At 36.5% G+C, this 18,625-nt stretch overlaps 1 protein-coding gene across 8 annotated transcripts in view; it reads right to left on the minus strand.

Moving 5' to 3' along the window:
* LOC120325876 (uncharacterized) overlaps window positions 1-18,625 on the minus strand; it is an 85,893-nt gene that overhangs the window by 52,272 nt on the left and 14,996 nt on the right. For all 8 annotated transcript variants that reach the window (XM_078112136.1, XM_078112135.1, XM_078112133.1 and 5 more), the window contains exons 3-4: window positions 3,141-3,229; window positions 821-951 (exon numbers count right to left, since the gene is read on the minus strand). In XM_078112136.1, coding sequence (XP_077968262.1) covers window positions 821-951; window positions 3,141-3,229 — 220 coding nt within the window. The remainder of the gene's footprint in view (window positions 1-820; window positions 952-3,140; window positions 3,230-18,625) is intronic.

The raw sequence follows: 18,625 nt of genomic DNA on the forward strand, positions 1-18,625 counted from the left end.
AGAATCGCGTAAATCTGATTCGAATCGATTCAGAAAAGATGCGATTCGAATCGATCCGATTCGTAAATCCCAAAGTGGCATCCCTTGCTGCAACTGAGTTGAAAATGACGGATCTTTATGAGGAAGACTAACCTAAATGCGCTTTAAGAAAAGGGAACATTGAGTTATGGAAAAGCATGCCAATGGAAAAATACCCCAATGTCTAACGAGCTGCGCTTGGGATATTGTCAAAGTTTGGGTCAACATACGTCTATGAATCTGTGATTTCTACCATAAAACACGAAAAAGCAAAGCATTGATCTGTTTTTGACTGATACTCGTGTGAAAAACTGCTTCGCTACGACATAAAGCCAAATTTGTTCAATCCAAGGAATGCCAGAAGTCCCACTAAGGAGCAAGCAAAACAATGAATGGCTAGTGAATTTTTGTCATAATAATGTTGGTTGATGGCATTTACAATAAACCAGCATTACAACAGAGCTGAATTACGGTATATATGATGTTCATGCGTGTTTTCTTGTTTATAATGTGGCTCTTCTCGGGAATAAAGTACGAAATGCAGCTCTTGGTCTCTGACAGGTTGGCCACCCCTGGTGTAGCGAATAACCGTAATAGTTGGTCTTAGTCAGAGATTCTCCTCAAAATATTTTTATCCAAACAGCATAGCAGTTTCATTCTTTTCAAAAATTTGACATTTGGTCAGTGATTGCATTTTATCTTCTGTGACAATGACATATTTGTCCAACTATATCAGTATTGAGCATATTTCTATGCGAGTTATTCGAATTACATATTTTTTACCATCACTGTCAATTTTTACCTTTCAGTTCAATAGAAACAGGAGATGAAAGATCTGAACCAGCAGTATCAATAATCTTCACAATGAGAGGCCCTTGTTGCATGTATCTCATGTTTATTGTGGTATTTACAGAATTGGAATCTGCTACAGCACTGAAACAACAAGGATTCAGAATTAAACGTGTAATTTATAGCTGTGCAATATAAGAAAAACACTCCAAGAACTCGAAAACTGAAAAAAATTTGCCATCATCAGTATTCTAAATCCATAACATTTCTGAGTGAAGGTAGTGTCATTTTGTTGAAAATTGTATTTTTGAATAGTTAGATTATAGAAAATCGTTTGCATATTTTCATTATACTAGAAACAATATACGATACAAACTTTTCTAAGTGTTGGAATATTTATATATATTTCGCACAAAAAATTGTATTTTGAGTATTGCTATCGATTTTAATCGGTAAGTATGTTGATAGGTATTTGTCTGTCTGTCTGTTAGATGCATGCAATATCTCACAAAAGCGAGATTGAATCTGCTCCAGATTTTGCATGTGCATTCATCATGTTTCAGACCAGAAGCCTATTGATTTTGAGCGAGTTATGTCAAATAATTAGCGAGTTATTAATCAATTAGTGATGGGACACAAGGTGTCACTATGGAGTAAGAGCGCTGTTTTGGGGGATCCCTAACTTTTGATCAAAAAGTCTTCGGTCTCTGACCGTTTTATTTATTGTGAAGTCGAGTAAAGTTGATGTTTACCCAAATATGAAAAAAATACTTTTGCAGTCTGTAAACCTATAAGTTCAATTTGAATAAGAGTAACATACAGTGAATGTGAGTGAGAATCAATGAATCATTTACTAGTAGAAATAACCAGATTTAACAACTTAGGTTTATAAACATTTTGATCAAGATTCTACATTTAGCTTCAAAGTCCCAGAACACCAAATTTTGACCACAAAATCCATAAGAAAAAATAGTTTATTTTGAAAACCGCATAATACACACAAATTAAAAATGGAGGATTTCCGAGAGTGAGCAAAACCTTTGTAACGGTTTAAAACATGATGTATATCATTTGCCAACAAGCATTCACAAAAAAAACACACAAACCTTGTTAAACAATGCTTGTGCCAGGAATAAACGCACAAAAAATAAGCGTATATGTTTAATTTTTGGGCTGTTGTACTTATAAAAATACTCGGGCTCAGGACCAATTCAATCTGATACAAAGACAACGCATGTAGGTGTAATGCAATGTGAAAAGGTGATTAGAAGGGTCAAGTGCCATGAAAAACTACACTGATTTGGCATCGATGAAAACGTGATGAAGTGGTTCAAGATACATACAAACTTTGGTTCCCTGCGACTTCTCAACCCCAGTAGAACTGGGATTTTCATTTTTCCCCGTATTCTCTGTGTTGAATCCTTATTGGAATTTTCTTTTAATTATTTTTATGGAAACAAGGACCAATGTTCAGAAAAACTAAAAAAGGGTTAAAGTGGGGACATGGTATGTTTTAAGTACAATAGTATAGTATTGACAAGAAAACGTTGAAACAGACGAGAAAAACAAATCTTGACTTGATGTGAAGAAGGTGAACGCCAGCACTTGGGGACTGAGAAATTTATATTTGAAGAAATACACATTTTGCGCCAGAACAAAACCAAACGTAAAAAAGCCATCATACGTGACATCACAACTTCACTAGGTGTTTCAAATTTTATGTTCGAAAAAGATGCTGACAAATTAAAGGATGCCGGCACTGAGGGAAGTTGATTCTAAGCAGTTAGTAGTGACTGGGTTTGGTAAAAAGTGCAGTAGTGCAGTAATTGTTCTATCTATTGATGATCATTAATTGTTCTATTACTTTATTTTAGTTTCTGAGGGTCCCGAAAAAATTTGGCTGTGTCAAGTTATGATAAAATAGTTTGGAAACACTGTTGTAGGCATTTGGAGCTTATTGTACAAGACTGTAGTATTCAAATCTTTCAATAGTGACACCCAGAATGTGTTGTAGTTTTTATATGTTTTGAGCCTTTGCCATTTGTACCAAAACTGATCATAATTCAAGAAATTCACCAAATACGAATTTCTACAAATACACTTAAAACTAGCATGTGTATTAAAAAGTGCCTTACAATTTTGCGTGATTTAAAATTACAGCCTATAATCACTTCATCCATGCCCAATTGTCTCCATTGTCTAGCTACCCATGAATAGACAACTTTTTTTTCTCCAAATTTTAAACTTGACCTGCTTACATATTGACCCTGGATTTGAATTTGGTTTGTGCTTTAGAAAAAATTCTCACTGCTTTCACTATGAAGAAGTATTACCTTCCAGTGACAATGAAATCATTTGGTGGCACAGGTTGCGGGAAACAGTTGAAGGATGTACTACTGCAGAAGACGCCATACACTCGAATCTGGTAAAGACAAAAAAAAAATACATAATGCTAAGTAACCAAGTAATTAATAATGTTAAAAGTTTGACACAGTAACTAGTAAAAAATGAATTTGTAATTCTGCTATTGTAGAAAATTTTAAGACATTTTTTTAATTGGATATTACATTCCTATTACATTACATGGGTTATAAAAAAAATTGTCAACCCAAAAAGACTTCCAAACACATGTTATATAGAAAACAACAGAACTTGCCGCGAATGCAATATCTTTAAAAACAAAAAAATGGTGATTTTGAGGTATCTAAAGAAAAAAGTACGCTTATAGTGAAAACTGGTTCTCACGTTTTTAGGTTTTATTTAATCTTTACAAATATCATCCAGCATGGCCGGAGTAATTGATATAACGAGAGGTATGCAGTATAAATATCATCACACTACTGACAAATCTTCCTGACTCACTAAACTTCTGTCATAAAACCTCAAAGCTAAGGATGGGCAATATAGAATACCAAATCCGGAGGATCCGATAACAGGATTCGGTTTCCGCCCCTTAGGCGCATGCATCAATTTTTTGTATTTTGCGTTTCTAATTTATCGATTAAAGTCGCGTTTATCTCTCTCGTGGAAATCTCTCTCGTTCAATCAAACTTGTGTCTGCTCGCAAAGAACCCGTAAAATCGGATAATATCAAACACTGCAATTGTAATCTCAATCGGCGTATTCTGGTCAAGAAGCCAGTGAAGTACACCACACGGTGGAAACTCGTTATTGCACCATTTTTGCGTTTTCGCCATGCGTCAATTTTTGTATTTCGGGTTTCTAATTTATCAATTAAAGACGAACGTTTTTTCTCGTGTGGAAATCGCTCTCGTTTAATTGAACTTGCGTTTGCTCGGTCAAAATCATCAATATTCTGGACATCCTGCTTTGGTATATAGCTAGGGTACAAAAATAATAATTTGTGCCTTTTTACTGGCGATATCCCGATAATCTAATGCAACAATATTCAATTATTTACAGACATGCCTTGCTTATTTTACATGAAATGATTCTTCGCGACCTGTGAGTTTTCCCAAAATAATGATGCATATAAACCAAAAGCCAGACGTCAAATGTTATGACATTACGTGCGATTAATTTAAATCAATTATTATTTATGAATAATCTTATTACACCATTTTCCGAAATACAAAGTTATGTCGCAAAGCACGACAATCTGTCACATTTAAATTTCACTTTCAAAAAATTACATATTTTTCGGTCCGTTTCTATCGCTCAAGATAGACGCACGTTGATCGAGTGTCTGTAGTATTTTAGTCGCCGATAAATTTAAAAAACGATGCCGCCTCTGGCGAAGATAGTTAGGTATCGAGTTTGAGTAGGGCCAAGTCTGGGTAGATAATGATATTTAACTATAATATTAGAAAATGAATTTGTCTTTAGGTGTTATTACCTAATAACTAACTATGAAATCGCGTTTACAGGAACTTTGTTTTACAAGTCTTGCTCGCACAGAATAAAAAGTCGATTTTAATTGATAGTGATTGAATTTAATATTTTACAGCGGCCGCATAAATTGCAGTGGCCATACGCTGGTCCTGCATCTAATAAATTCTCAGCGGTGTTTTTTTTTTCTTACACTCGGCACTTTAGTACACTCTGCAACATTAATAATGATTTGATGCCGTCTCACTCTAATTTTGTATTTACCGCCTACTATTAAAGTGTGTAGAGCGTGTCTTAATTTAGCATATCAGTATTTAGAGATTACACACATTTGGAACAATTAGAAGGCAAAAATTCGTAATATTCTTAGATTTTATTGTCCTGGGAAATGCCTGTTTAGTATCAAATAAAATCCAATGTTAAGGATATTTCCAAATAAATAATACATTTACAATTTTTTAACATCTAAATCCAGCAATGTAGAAATTCCCACTAGTTGAACTAGAATATCGGTCAGAGACCGAAGACTTATCGATAGAAAGTTAGGGGATCCCCCAAAACAGCGCTCTTACTCCATAGTGACACCTTGTGTCCCATCACTAATTAATTATTAACTCGCTAATTATACGACATAATTCGCCCAAAACCAATAGGCTACTGGTCCTTGATATGATGAATGCACGTGCAAAATCTGCAGCAGATCCAATCTCACTTTCGTGAGATATCGCGTGCATCTAACAGACAAACAGAAAAATACCTATCAACATACTTACCGATTAAAATCGATAAGTAATAAGTATGAAAATAGAATAGGATTCGGTATTCTGGATTCGATTCAACTATTCTAGAATAGTAAATTATTCTACATTGCCCATCCCTACTCAAAGCAAGATTCAGTGACTTCAGATGTCGCACTGTTGATGCTTATTATCATGGTATAAACCAGTGCATCCCAAACTTTTTTATATCGCAGCATACTATTGAGCTCTTTAAATATTCGTGGTCCCCTATCACAAAACATGAACATTTTATACTCATAAAGTCATTTTGCCATAAAACAGCGGTCCCAAACTTTATTGGCCGCAGGTAGGGCTGGGCAAAATATTCGAATAACGAATAGCGAATATTAAATTATTCGAATGGCATTTTACTATTCGAATATCGGGTACCACGTGATCTGCGCAGCTTCACTTGGACACAGTACGAGGTAAGGCTAAAAAGAAACGGGACTGACATCACAGATTGCGCAACACGATTAACCATCGGTAATCAACACTTTTGCAGTGTTGCGTAATATGTGTTCTTTGTTTAACAGCTGTTTTGACACAATATCGCAATTATTTTTGCTTTTCAGGATCCATAAGTGAATGTGATAAATTGCTTGTTGAAAAAAAATGCTGTGCGAGGTCTGATTGAGTTTTTTGGCGATAGGGGGTTCAATTAAAAAATGACGACTAAGCAAAGAATTAACATAAATTTTGTGTCAAACTTGGAAAAACGGCGACTGAGACTTTGCAGATGTTGTGTGATGTTTATGGAGATTCTTCCATGTCCAGAACAAGAGTTTTTGAATGGCACAAGCGATTTGTGGAAGGCAGGGAGGATGATTCGAGGTCAGGGAGGCCTTGCACTTCCACTACTGATACCAACATCGTAAAAGTTTGGCAGTTGGTTCGCAGTGACCGTCGCTTAACAATTCGCGTCTTTGCCAACGAAATTGGGATGGACAAAGAAACGGCCCGCACCATTTTGGTTGACACTTTGGGAACGCGAAAGGTGTGTGCCAAAATGATGCCAAAGGCTTTTGAGTTGACTGAGGAGCAGAAAGCTCAACGATTGAATGCATGCCGAGTTGACATGCATTTTTCCAAGTTTGACACAAAATTTAATGTTAATTCTTTGCTCAATCGTCATTCTGCAATTGAACCCCCTATCGCCAAAAAACTCTTTCTAATGTTGGAATATTTATATATATTTCGGACAAAAAATTGTATTTTGAGTATTGCTATCGATTTTAATCGGTAAGTATGTTGATAGGTATTTGTCTGTCTGTCTGTCTGTTAGATGCATCCAATATCTCACAAAAGCGAGATTGAATCTGCTCCAGATTTTGCATGTGCATTCATCATGTTTCAGACCAGAAGCCTATTGATTTTGAGCAAGTTATGTCATATAATTAGCGAGTTATTAATTAATTAGTGATGGGACACAAGGTGTCACTATGGAATAAGAGCGCTGTTTCGGGGGATCCCTAACTTTTGATCAATATGGAGACAGACAGACAAAAGCGACAAATTTGAAAATCGTTTTTGCGTTGTGGTGTTATTTGTTTTCTTTGCGTTTCAATCGTTCGTTCATTTCAATTCCCTATTTTGCAAAAAAAAGGTACCGACACCGTTCCCTAAATTTAGAAACGTCAAATCAGATGAGGTATTTAAAATAAATATCCCAGATTTTAAACTTAGTATGATTGGCGGCACGTGATTAGCCGTTTCATGCATGAACCAAACATAAATTTGTTTAACGAAAATTGAAATAACTTTCGCATGAAACCATACATAGTATAACACGAACAAGCTATGACCAGAAAAGAAATGGCATGACCTAGTTCTTACAATGTACTTTCAAATATTTCGTTAGTGATCCCTTCCGAAATAATGTTTCGAAAATGTGAACATTTTACTCGGGCATGCATGGCTGGTGGAGTGTAGAAATCGTTAACAGGAGTATAACGTAAAAACCAATCGTGAATTTCGATGTAACAACGCGCACTGTCTCGTTTACGAATTGTTGTATCATCGGAAATGATTACATTCGTTATATTTTGAGCATTTCTGCACTAATAAATAGGGCGTGACATTATCAAAATCGTCAAGAGAAGTAAAATTGGATTTGCAAATTCCGTAAATAAAATTGTGAATTACTCAGTAATGATAATAGCTATAATGATCGCGGAGTTTGTTGAAAGAAAACGTCAGAACTTGAAAGTTATAATTGGCCATCTATTAGGCACAAAAGTACAAAAGCGCAAATTTTTTCAGCATTAGGTCGCATATGTGAATTATTATTCAAGAAGCGCCGTTTATTAACGTCATCTCGTCATATGGCCACGCAGAAATGCATTTATTGCCGAATTATATAGTCACTATTTTAAATCAACATTCGGGATTGACGCAATCGCAGCTTTGCGAGGTTTATCTGTAACGTAACATAGACACCATAAAAAGCATAGCAAAGTTATTTACAGTCAGTAGTTTATTTTATCACATACCAAAAGTACACAATAGACAAAAATAGCCACAAAGCATATATAAAACAATACTTTCGGTGTGAAGGGAGGCGCGATAAACCAGTGAACGGTATTGTCTTTAATAAATATCTGCATCCCGGTATCGATAATAATATTACTCGTTCGCTTCATATTGTGACAGTAAATTTACAAACGTTGATAAGTAATATCAAAGCAAACGCAAATGATAAAAATTAGAATAATATTAATTTGGGTTTTGAAATCAATCCTTAATGGTTTTAACAGCTGTTGCCGATGTGAACGAACGGGTAAACCCGTAATATAAACTTCGATGTCTGTCGACCTGAAAGATTTAATAATACTTGCAAAAAACAGAAAGGGCGTGAATATAGATTGTTTATCGCCGCAAAAACGGTCACGGTGACAAAAAACAATCTGCGATTATGATGAAATAACCCAGTAAAAGAACGCTTTGTAGCCGATTTTCAATGCCAAAGGGAGTATCGACCGACTTCCTGTTGTGTATAAAAAATATTCGTTATTCGACTATTCGGTATTCATTAAAAATATTCGAATTATTCGATTCGAAAAAAATATTCGATATTGCCCACCCCTAGCCGCGGGCCAAAATTAGAATCGGAAGGATGTTTGCGGGCCAGAAGAGTGTAGTGCCCGAAAGTAGTGTGCGACTGTTCAGCTGGGATTTAGTGGATTCACATTTGACATTTTTTGAAACATGCTTGTTTGATTTGTAATGACGATTTATGTCGTATTGCTTCAGAACTAGAATAGTTCGTTGGCAAAGAGGACAAATCGTTGGAGTCAGTCTAGTTAAGGGCTACTCAATTATTTTCACCAAAGATCCGGTATCACAACGTTTCAGTTGTGTAACTTAGCGCCGACTTGCTGAAAAGATTACTGATATTCGACCCTATAGCACCCGTAAATATATATATATATATATAAATCTTCTGGAGACTTGTATTATTTTTAGGACTGAAAATTTAAAATCAATTTTTTTAAGGAAAACCACAACGTTCACGAGAATTTTAGTCTGGAAAATTACATTTCTTCGTTTTTGCCAGCTAATCATTTCAATCTTCGTTCTGTGAAGGGAGAGTTCATTATTTTGCAAAATCGGGTTATTTGTTCTAATTTTGAATTTCATAAATACAACTAAAAACTGACAAATGAATTTTGAAAAGCCAATGTGTACCAACTTGTAAACAAATCTTTGAAAAGTGTATTTTTTTTTCAGTGGTTTAGCTAAAATGCATTACATCACGATTGTGAAATAAAAAGAAACGATGCATTCAAAGTCAAGAAGCAGCTGCGGTCTAAATTCAGCACGCGAAAAGGCGGATTCGGACCGAGGTCCACCAGTTGAGTAGCCCTGGGCCCCATTCGCCAAACTTCGTAAAAAGACGCATTTACGAGCACGTAACCTTGTCTCTCAAAAACGCAGTTACGAAATCTCGTTAAGTGCGATTCATGAAACATCTCGAAGAACTTTACGCACGGTCACGCAAGTTCTCCCGAAATCTAACGCACGGTCGTCGTTGAACAAAAACCACTGTATGATCACTCAACTGTATCAGTCACTGCTGCTGGCCGCCCAGCACTGATAAGCCTATTTTGCAATGATCTGTTTTACTTTTTGCAGCCTGTGATTCAAAGTTTGGGGAATATAGCAGTAATCTAAGGATGAATGAAATAAATTCTGAAATACATATTGTGAAATACTTCTGTAACAGACAATAAAATAAATGAATATGTAATCCCATATTTGATGTTAGTATGGTGTTAGTTGGCATATATAGGTGGGTCCACACAGTGGCGTAGCCAGCCCAAAATTTTGGGGGGGGCCAAATTTGAAAATTTTAGAAATTATATTGGGTTTAAAACACCCGTTCTTCAAGCGCAAAACAACAACAGTTGGTCAACAAGCAAACTGATTCAATTACTCAGCTGGATTTTTGTGAATACAAAATCCATTAATAAACAACTTTTTATTTGAAACAACAAATATTAACAACGCAATTTGAATAAGTAAAATACATCGCCGCGATTAAAAGTTCATCCTTCGCTTCCCGCCAACTATGCTCGACACAACTCGATTAATTTTCTCCTCCGTGACCATTTCACGGTGACAGTGAAGCACACACAAATCAGAAAGGCGATTGGACGCCATTGATGAGCGCAGCCATGTGTTTACCCGTTTCATGCATGAGAAAGACCGCTCAGCCTCAACGGTGGTTGCTGGTAGCGCCATAACAATCTGTATTGCGGTGTACACGCTTGGATAACCTCGAGCGCTCAGAAGAAGCCCCTCCAAACATTCGTCGTTACCGTCGGAACTTAAAGAAGTTCTCCACAGTCTCACTTCATTATGGAGGTTATCCAAAAATACAGACGCTCTACCTCATCCACGTGAACTGGTTTGTTCGGTGGGAGAATTGATAGCAATGAAAAAATGATCGGTTGTCAATGAAGCGTTTCTGAATAGAGCAGCTCAAGCCGTCGACGTATGGGAGATATACGGAACGTTTAAAATACTGGGATGCTGAATCAGCACAGACATTGTCGCGATAAACTTGTACTTCGACTACTCTGGGTATTGTCAACTCTTTCAAGCCAGCTATTTCACAAGCTTCTTTGTAAATATTCAATGCGATTTCAGAGTCATTGCGTTCTTCAGCGATAACGCTCTGAAGAGAGGATGTGAGGTTCTTTACTGACGGCACACTGACTTCGACCGCCTGAAGTGCGCGCTAGTGGCTCAATTAGTGCCGAATATCGACCAATCAAACATACGGCGTAGATAACCGACGACTTTTTTAGAGCAGATTTCAGAGAAAAAGCCAGCATCTCTCGCCAAAGAATCAAGAGCCTCAAGTACTCGTTTGAAGTTGCATTTGAAGATTCGGATGCTCTTGACCATCTGGTGGGGCAGAACAAAGGGATGTTAATTCCTAAACCCGCGCGCCTTTTAGGGCTCTCCCTGAAAAAACGAATAGTCTCACGAATGATATCACAGGTGCTTCTGATGATTGCAACTTTACTTTGGTCATTTACGACCAAATTCAAACAATGAGAAGCACAGTGCACAAATATTGCGCGCAGGTATTTATCACGAATGCGTTTTTGCACACCGCTGACGTGACCTGCCATTGCCGTTGCACCATCATAGCCTTGCCCCACAAGATTTTGCAAATTCACTCCCATACCAGAGAGGTGGGTCAAAATATTTGAGGAGATTGATTCCGCAGAAACAGAATCCATTTCCACTAATCCTGTGAAGCGCTTGCACACTTCACCACCTTTCACATACCTCAAAACGATGCTTAGTTGTTCTTTCCCAGAAATATCACATGATTAGTCGGCTATACGAACACAAACGATTTATTAGCCTCTATAACGATATCTCGCACTATCATGTTGCTTGCTACCTTGAGAATTTCATTTTGTATCATCGGGCTTGTATACTTAGCGTTTCCGGCCATTAGAGCGAAATGCCTTTTCAAATCTTCATCCCCTGCGTCGATACGAAATAGAAGAAGGTTCACAAAATTTCCACTATCCCCGGAATGTCCGCGCAAGGGTATGTTACCCGAAGCACAGAACATGACAGTCTTGACAATGGAAGTCATTATTCGTCTGTTTTCTTTTGTTTGCATAGCATATTGGGCCTCTATGTTTGCACGCACATTTTGACCAGTTTCCATGCTTTTGACAAAATTTTTCGCAGCCATATTTGATTCTCGGTGGTAATTTGTGTCTCGGTGTGCTACAGCCTTTTCCATAAATTTTTTGTAGTCAATGCATGGTCTTGTAACAAAGGCAGTGTCCCTGAGAGTTCCATGCTTCAAACGTGCTTGCATGACTATGCATATCTCACACAAACCACCCCCATCAGAGAGTTGGGTGTAAACTAACCAACTGCAAAATCTGTTATCGTCAAGCCATTTTTTGAGAAATTTACGACGACTTTGACTAACAGTATCCAGAATCGTCACGTTTTTCGGACCATCCGAAGTTAGAAGCCTGTATCTCTCCGCATCGGTAAGCTGTGTATGTTTCTTAAGAATAAATCCAAGATCGTTTGTTTTCCCTTCGTTGATTATTAGTTCATCTTCGGGAATAGAAGTGATAGACGTAACTGACGTAACCGGTGCATCCACAGCCTGAGAAGCGTTTATTGATGTATTTGAGGAAAGCGAGTCTTTATTTGGCTGAAAAAAAATATCGAATTTCGCCTGTTTAAATTTAGCCATCGAAGTAATTTGGTCATCAAAAGGTCATCCAAGCGGTTCGAATAAAAATCCGGCGAGAACAAATCAAGACCGAGTAACTGACCGAAAGCTTGCGAAACGGTCTTTCCCATACTGCTCATAAGAGCGAACGGTCAAGTTTTTGTGACATAACAATGACAATCAGCAAGCGTGACGAGACAAGATGCCACAAAACTGGTGGATTAGGAATGGAATTCTTGTAAATTTTGAGGGGGGCCATGGCCCCTCTGGCCCCCGAGGCTACGCCTATGGGTCCACAGCTACTAGACTACAGTCACTCTCACCAAATTAGGCATTTAGGGATTTTTGATACCCAAGTATTCAAACACCACAGCATTTGTTGCAGTGCATGTCGCACATACTTGTCTTAGGCCAGTAAGGTATTGAACATGTATCCCGTCTTAGTTATACCATTTAATTATTATGTAGATACTGTTACAAATAAACACACATACATTTAAACTTGAATTCATGCTAAGAACAGGCCGAACTACTGTTAACGAGCAAAATTTTCCCCTCGTTAGTTTGCGAGCACTCCGGCGCATAAAGAACTATGGTGAATACCGATTCTCGGTAAAATGAGAGAAGAAGGCACTGTACGAGACACCTGTTTTGACGCGCAAAAAGTTCTCTCGAATAATTTCTCTCGAATATTAACAATACTTTGAGAATAGACCTACCATTTTTGCCTTTTACGAGAAAGTGGGTGCTTTACTAACACGTTAAACGATAAAGAAGTTTGGCAAATGACGCCCCTGGTCTAGTTTATGTTCATTATTTGACATCTTTAACCTTCCTTAAATGTCTGAATACTAAATTACTGCCCTAAGCAATTTTAATATCAGTACATATAATTAAGATACGGTTATAATCGAATTGCTATGATTAACACGAGCTTAGACTGTGATGATGACATAACAATTGGCGGTATCTAGATTGCAAAAAGGTAGAAACAAAATCTGTTTCACTAATTCACTTAAGCATGGCGGGCCAGTTCAATTCGTAACGCGGGCCGGATTAGGCCAGTGAACCGCGTTTTGGGAACCCCTGCTATAAAATAATAAAAAAGAAAGAAGATCAAATAAGAGGAATTTTATTCATGTTGTAAATAGCACATACCCTGTATTTAATAACAGGTATATAATGATGGTGAGTGTCAGTGGGACTACTGTGCCTGGTGCTTCTTTACTACTGCTGCTGCGATTTGTGGACAAATGTGAGAGAGACAAACACTTAACTCCTCTTCCATGTTTTTAGGTCTTACACATTGTCCATTCTCAATATTGTTTTGGTAAAAAAAGCCTAGTTCATATTGGTAGGAGGTTGAGAATTGTAGTGAGACATTGATGGCGTTTTTTGCTTAAAGTTGGATACACTTGCATGACAGAGATCCAGAAGGCATCTAATGGCAGTTGTGCATTCTTCAGTTTGAGTTCACGATCACTGGAAAGACTTGCCAATTCCTCCTCTTCACATAAATGAAAACTGAAGAGATTTGTGACCGATGAATATAAGAAAAGATTGCAAAACCAATCAAATTCTCCAATGCTTCTTGAATTTTTTTTCTAAACATGTCAAATGCTCATCAATAAGGAGAATCCTCTCGGTGAAGCAGGTTTTGCGAACCGATGAAATCATCTACCTTTAATCCATTTTTCCATATTGCAAATTCTATCTTGAAGGCAACTAATTTATCAGTTGCTGTAAGCAGGTCTTTTGCTACGTATTGTAATGACGATGAAATAGAATCGGCACTTTGATTGTTTATATTCTGTGTAAGCGTGCGTCGCATATTGTTGTGACAGCTTTGCACGTTTTCGATGGCGAACCTTTTTCAATGAATGGGTCAAAAATTATATTTTTATTGCGGAACAGAAAAGAGTGGGTTGGGTCACAGATCTTTATTCAATTTTTGTATCTATAAGAAACTGCTGAAACAAATCTTATAAGCTTCTGTTGGTGTTGGTGTAGTTTTGGGCAGGGATGGCCATTTCCGAATACAAAACTATTCCGAATACTTCCTAAAACAATGTTTTCGAATCTGGAATTCCGAATACATTCTAAAATTGAAAATAACACATTTTTGTTTTAGTTTAATAAAACCCAGTAAAATGGGAAATGAGCTTCAATAGAAATTTCAGAACGAAGCCACAAACCAACAGTATATGTACACAAAGTAATTGGTAGTTTATAGCTATCAATAAAAATAATAGCAACTTGTGACACCGTCAGTTTATTAAAATTGTACACTCAGTACAAATGACCATATGAAAAAATAGCCAAGGAGTTGTCTGACGCTTTCTATCAATGGTACCATGATATTATTAAGATGATAGTCAAGCCTATTGACAAAAATACTACTTTTATTCAGATAATTGTGTATATTTTCTGAAAGTAATAAAATTCATTGGCAATACAGGCAACTGAAGCAAGCAACAACGATCGAATATCCAGTATGCCTAGAGTATTCTACTACCTACCAGTATCTTTGTATATTAATTTATGTGAACCATATTGTTATTATGTCTAGCATATTGTTATGTCTGAAATTAGCAAAAGTTTGGAGGATAGATGACCACCACTGCCAGGCGCGCAGCCACGATTTTCAAAATCAAAAATTCCCATTGCCGCCTGTAACAGCCACCGCGATTCCGCGCTCGTTCCAGCCACCGCGATTCCGCGCTCGTTAATTTTATGAGTCCAACGTAACTCGCGGTTGCTTCTTCATACGTCAAAATAAAAACATTACTATTCGGTCCACGGCGATCTATGGTCTAAAAGTACGAGATAAACTGCCTGATGTATTTAATTTTAATTCGTACTTTTGCAATCTTGCCAACTCGTTGTCGTCGTTAGAAAAATCTCAAAAACTGATATTAAATACAGTAGAGTACAACTTCATTTCATACAATGAATATACATATAGTTTGGCAGTAAATTAAAAATCCTTATTCATCGCCACGATTAATCCAACTGTTAAAAACTTTTACAGCGAATAATACAAGAATATCGGTCGGAGACCAAGACTTATCGATCTAAGGTTAGGGGAACCCCCAAAACAGCACTCTTACTCCATAGTGACACAGTGTGTCCTATCACTAATTAATTAATAACTCGCTAATTATTCGACATAATTCATCGAAAATCAATAGGCTTCTGATTCGAGCTATGATGAATGCACATGCAAAATTTGGAGCAGATTCAACCTCGCTTTAGTAAGATATCGCGTGCATCCAACAGATAGACAGACAAACAGACAAATACCTATCAACATACTTACCGATTAAAATCGAAGTAATAACAACAATATATATTTTTCTGTTGTGCAAAGTGATGAATTCGTGACTTATATGAGCATATTTAAAATGTCTTGCTTTATTAATTTAATTGTTTTCAATTTAACATGTGGCGTCGAAAAAATAAAATCCTCACCACTCTAATATATCATGGCATCCGCAGACATAAAAATAAAAATGTGTGGTAAACTGCCCGATTATATATTGTTTTGGTCCGTATTTTGCGAATTCGGCAAATTTGAGATGTGTAACACTTACTCCGCTCAATCATAATGCCGTCACTCCGATAATTTTCAAGATACTCAGAGTAAAATTTATTTCAGCACAATAAAAAAAGATTGAATATACTTTAGATTAATTATATACATTCTCACAACCCGGGAAAAAAGTCGCGTTTCAAACCTTGTATAATGTTAACACGAAAATTTTCGACGGCAATTTAAATAAAGTAATGGGTAATCAGAAAAATCCCGCTCTCAATTAGTGACGATATGTTTCTAAAAGTAATCAGTAGTTTATTTTTTCACCACACATGAAATACACTAAATGCATACAGAATGTAAAAGGAAGCAAAAACGGATAATTCGAGGTGAAAGGAGTCGCGAAAACCAAAATTGGTTATCGAGCGGCGACACCTGAGCTAAAGTCTAATAAATGATTCATAAAACAATGAAAAAAGTCAAACAATGAATAAAAGAATATAAAGAAGTGAAAAATCGAGACGACCTGAATCCAAGAGACGCTCGAAACACAGAAAAGCAAAACCAAAAACGACTCCAAGCACATATGTGCGAGTAACTATGGGAACGGCAGCAGGAATGCAGTACAGTGCGATGACAGGATACCAAACTGATATCGCAGCGTTCTGGTATTGATAGTTATTTAAACAGATTTTAAATATATCCCGGTAGGGATATTATGCCGATAACACGACGTAATCATAGTTATGAATGTTTGCCAAGAGTTCGAATAAGATTGCAAGTGCTGGGGTGCAAGAAGATTGCAAGTGCTGGGGTAAGTCGAATCGTCATTAATACATTACAGATAAACATTATTCTAATCTGTGAAAAACAGGCTAACTCAACAAAGTAGATGGGGGTAACAATAAATAGCGTTGTCAATTAGTAAGCATACCGCTTGGAATCGTTGAGAAATAGAATGAACACGATATGTGTATGAACAGATGGATGAAATAACCACTGCAGCACTGAGTATCAACAGTGCTATATATATATAAATTTCGAAAACGCAACAAAGCACAATAATAATAAAGTGGTAAATATGATAGCTTTTTACAAAAATATATAGGAGATAGTTATTAAATTGTATTTGATGAGAGACCAATATCAAGGATCATGAGTGTAGAACTGTTGAAAGATACTGCTAAGTGCTAACACTATACGATTAGGCTATGAGCAAAATTGAATTACCATTGTATGACATATGGCCATACAGTATAATATAGTGCAGAGCATGCACTATGGAAGTAGATGATAATAAAGAAGCAACCTAAATATTTACCTGAAAGCGGACCAAACATACTGTGTGCCAGAGGCACACCAAATTTTCACTGCCGTATTTTAAACTAATGCCGGCTTCAATAAAAACTATTTTGTTTACGGTTTTATTTTCAGTATTTTAAATTGCCGCTTTTCAATCAAGAAATTTGCGTTTTCTTTAGAAACTTGCCGCCGATGAACAATTCTGTGCGAGTACAAAAATAAAATAATTGTGATGTTATCGTGGAACAAATTTGTGGAAAATTTGCGTTTTAGAGAAAATAACACAAACGTAAAGGCGTTTTCGGCCTAAATAACACGTCCCGCATCCTAGAAAAAAGTCCATACTTTTAAATACCAACCAATGGCAACCATTATCCAAATTATTTGCCAAAAAGCGGAATAAAGTATTATTTTATTATTTAAAGTAGGCTATTTAATTATTTTTCCGACTGAAAATACGAATCCAAAATTAATTATATTCGGCACAATATCACGGCAATCTGTGGACATAAATTGTGTGGTCGAACTGCGTGATTGCCATTAATTTTTGATTCTTATATGCGTATTCACAAAATACAACGGTGATCTGTGGAGTAAAACGTGTGGTAAACTGCCCAATCATAAATAATTTTGGATTCGTATTTTCGTATTCATAAAATAATAAGTATTATTACTCTAAAATAAAATGGCGATCAGCGGACTTAAAATGTGTGGAAAAGTGCCTGAATATGAATAATTTTTGATTCGTATCTACTAAAATATGAAAAGCAATACCTTACCGTTACCACTCTAAAATACCACGAAAATCTGCGGACATAAAATGTCTGGTAAATAAATAGCCAGGTTTTAGATAACAGTTATTTCATTGTTTATTGTATGTAAATTTCTTCATACACTATAGATAAGCTTTTATTACTTGATTTTATTTTCGAATGTATTCAAAATTTAATATTCGAAAATAATAATTTTGAATGTATTCGAAATAGTGTGTTATCACTGGCTATGAGAACATTTTCATTTCTGCCTTGCCTATTGCTGTTCAGACTATTGAGATGTCCAAATATCTCAATTAACTAATCTTAAATATTTCTGGGATCGCAGAGGGTTGTCTTCTTCTGTTATTATTCTACTGTGTGTGTGATGTCTTGGGAATTGAAAAATCACTAGTAGACAGAATATTACAGTTGTGTACAGTTGTTACAGAGTAATCAGTAATCAGTAATTTATTTTTTCACCATTCTAAAGCACACAATGTGAATACACAATACAAGAAATAGGAAATATGGTACTTTAGGGTGAAGGGAGGCGCGAGACACCAAGACTGGTGATCGAGCAGCGACACCCATAACAAGTCTAACAATAATAGATAAATAACAGTAATATATAAATCAAACAAACAATAAATATTAGAACAGGTTTACGTTAAAGTAAGTCGAGGCAACCTGCATACCCAAAAGACACCCGATCCAAGGAGAAACGGATAACGACTCCGAGCACCGTCTTGTGAGTAACCATGGCAACGTCAGCGAAATCTTATACTGCGGAATACAGACACTGCCTGAGTTGAGCTTGAATTCATATTTATCCTGCGAGGGGAAGCCGATAACTTGGCATATTTATATTATTATA

The sequence above is a fragment of the Styela clava genome, chromosome 4, assembly GCF_964204865.1.
Source record: "Styela clava chromosome 4, kaStyClav1.hap1.2, whole genome shotgun sequence".
In the NCBI taxonomy this organism is placed as follows: domain Eukaryota; kingdom Metazoa; phylum Chordata; class Ascidiacea; order Stolidobranchia; family Styelidae; genus Styela; species Styela clava.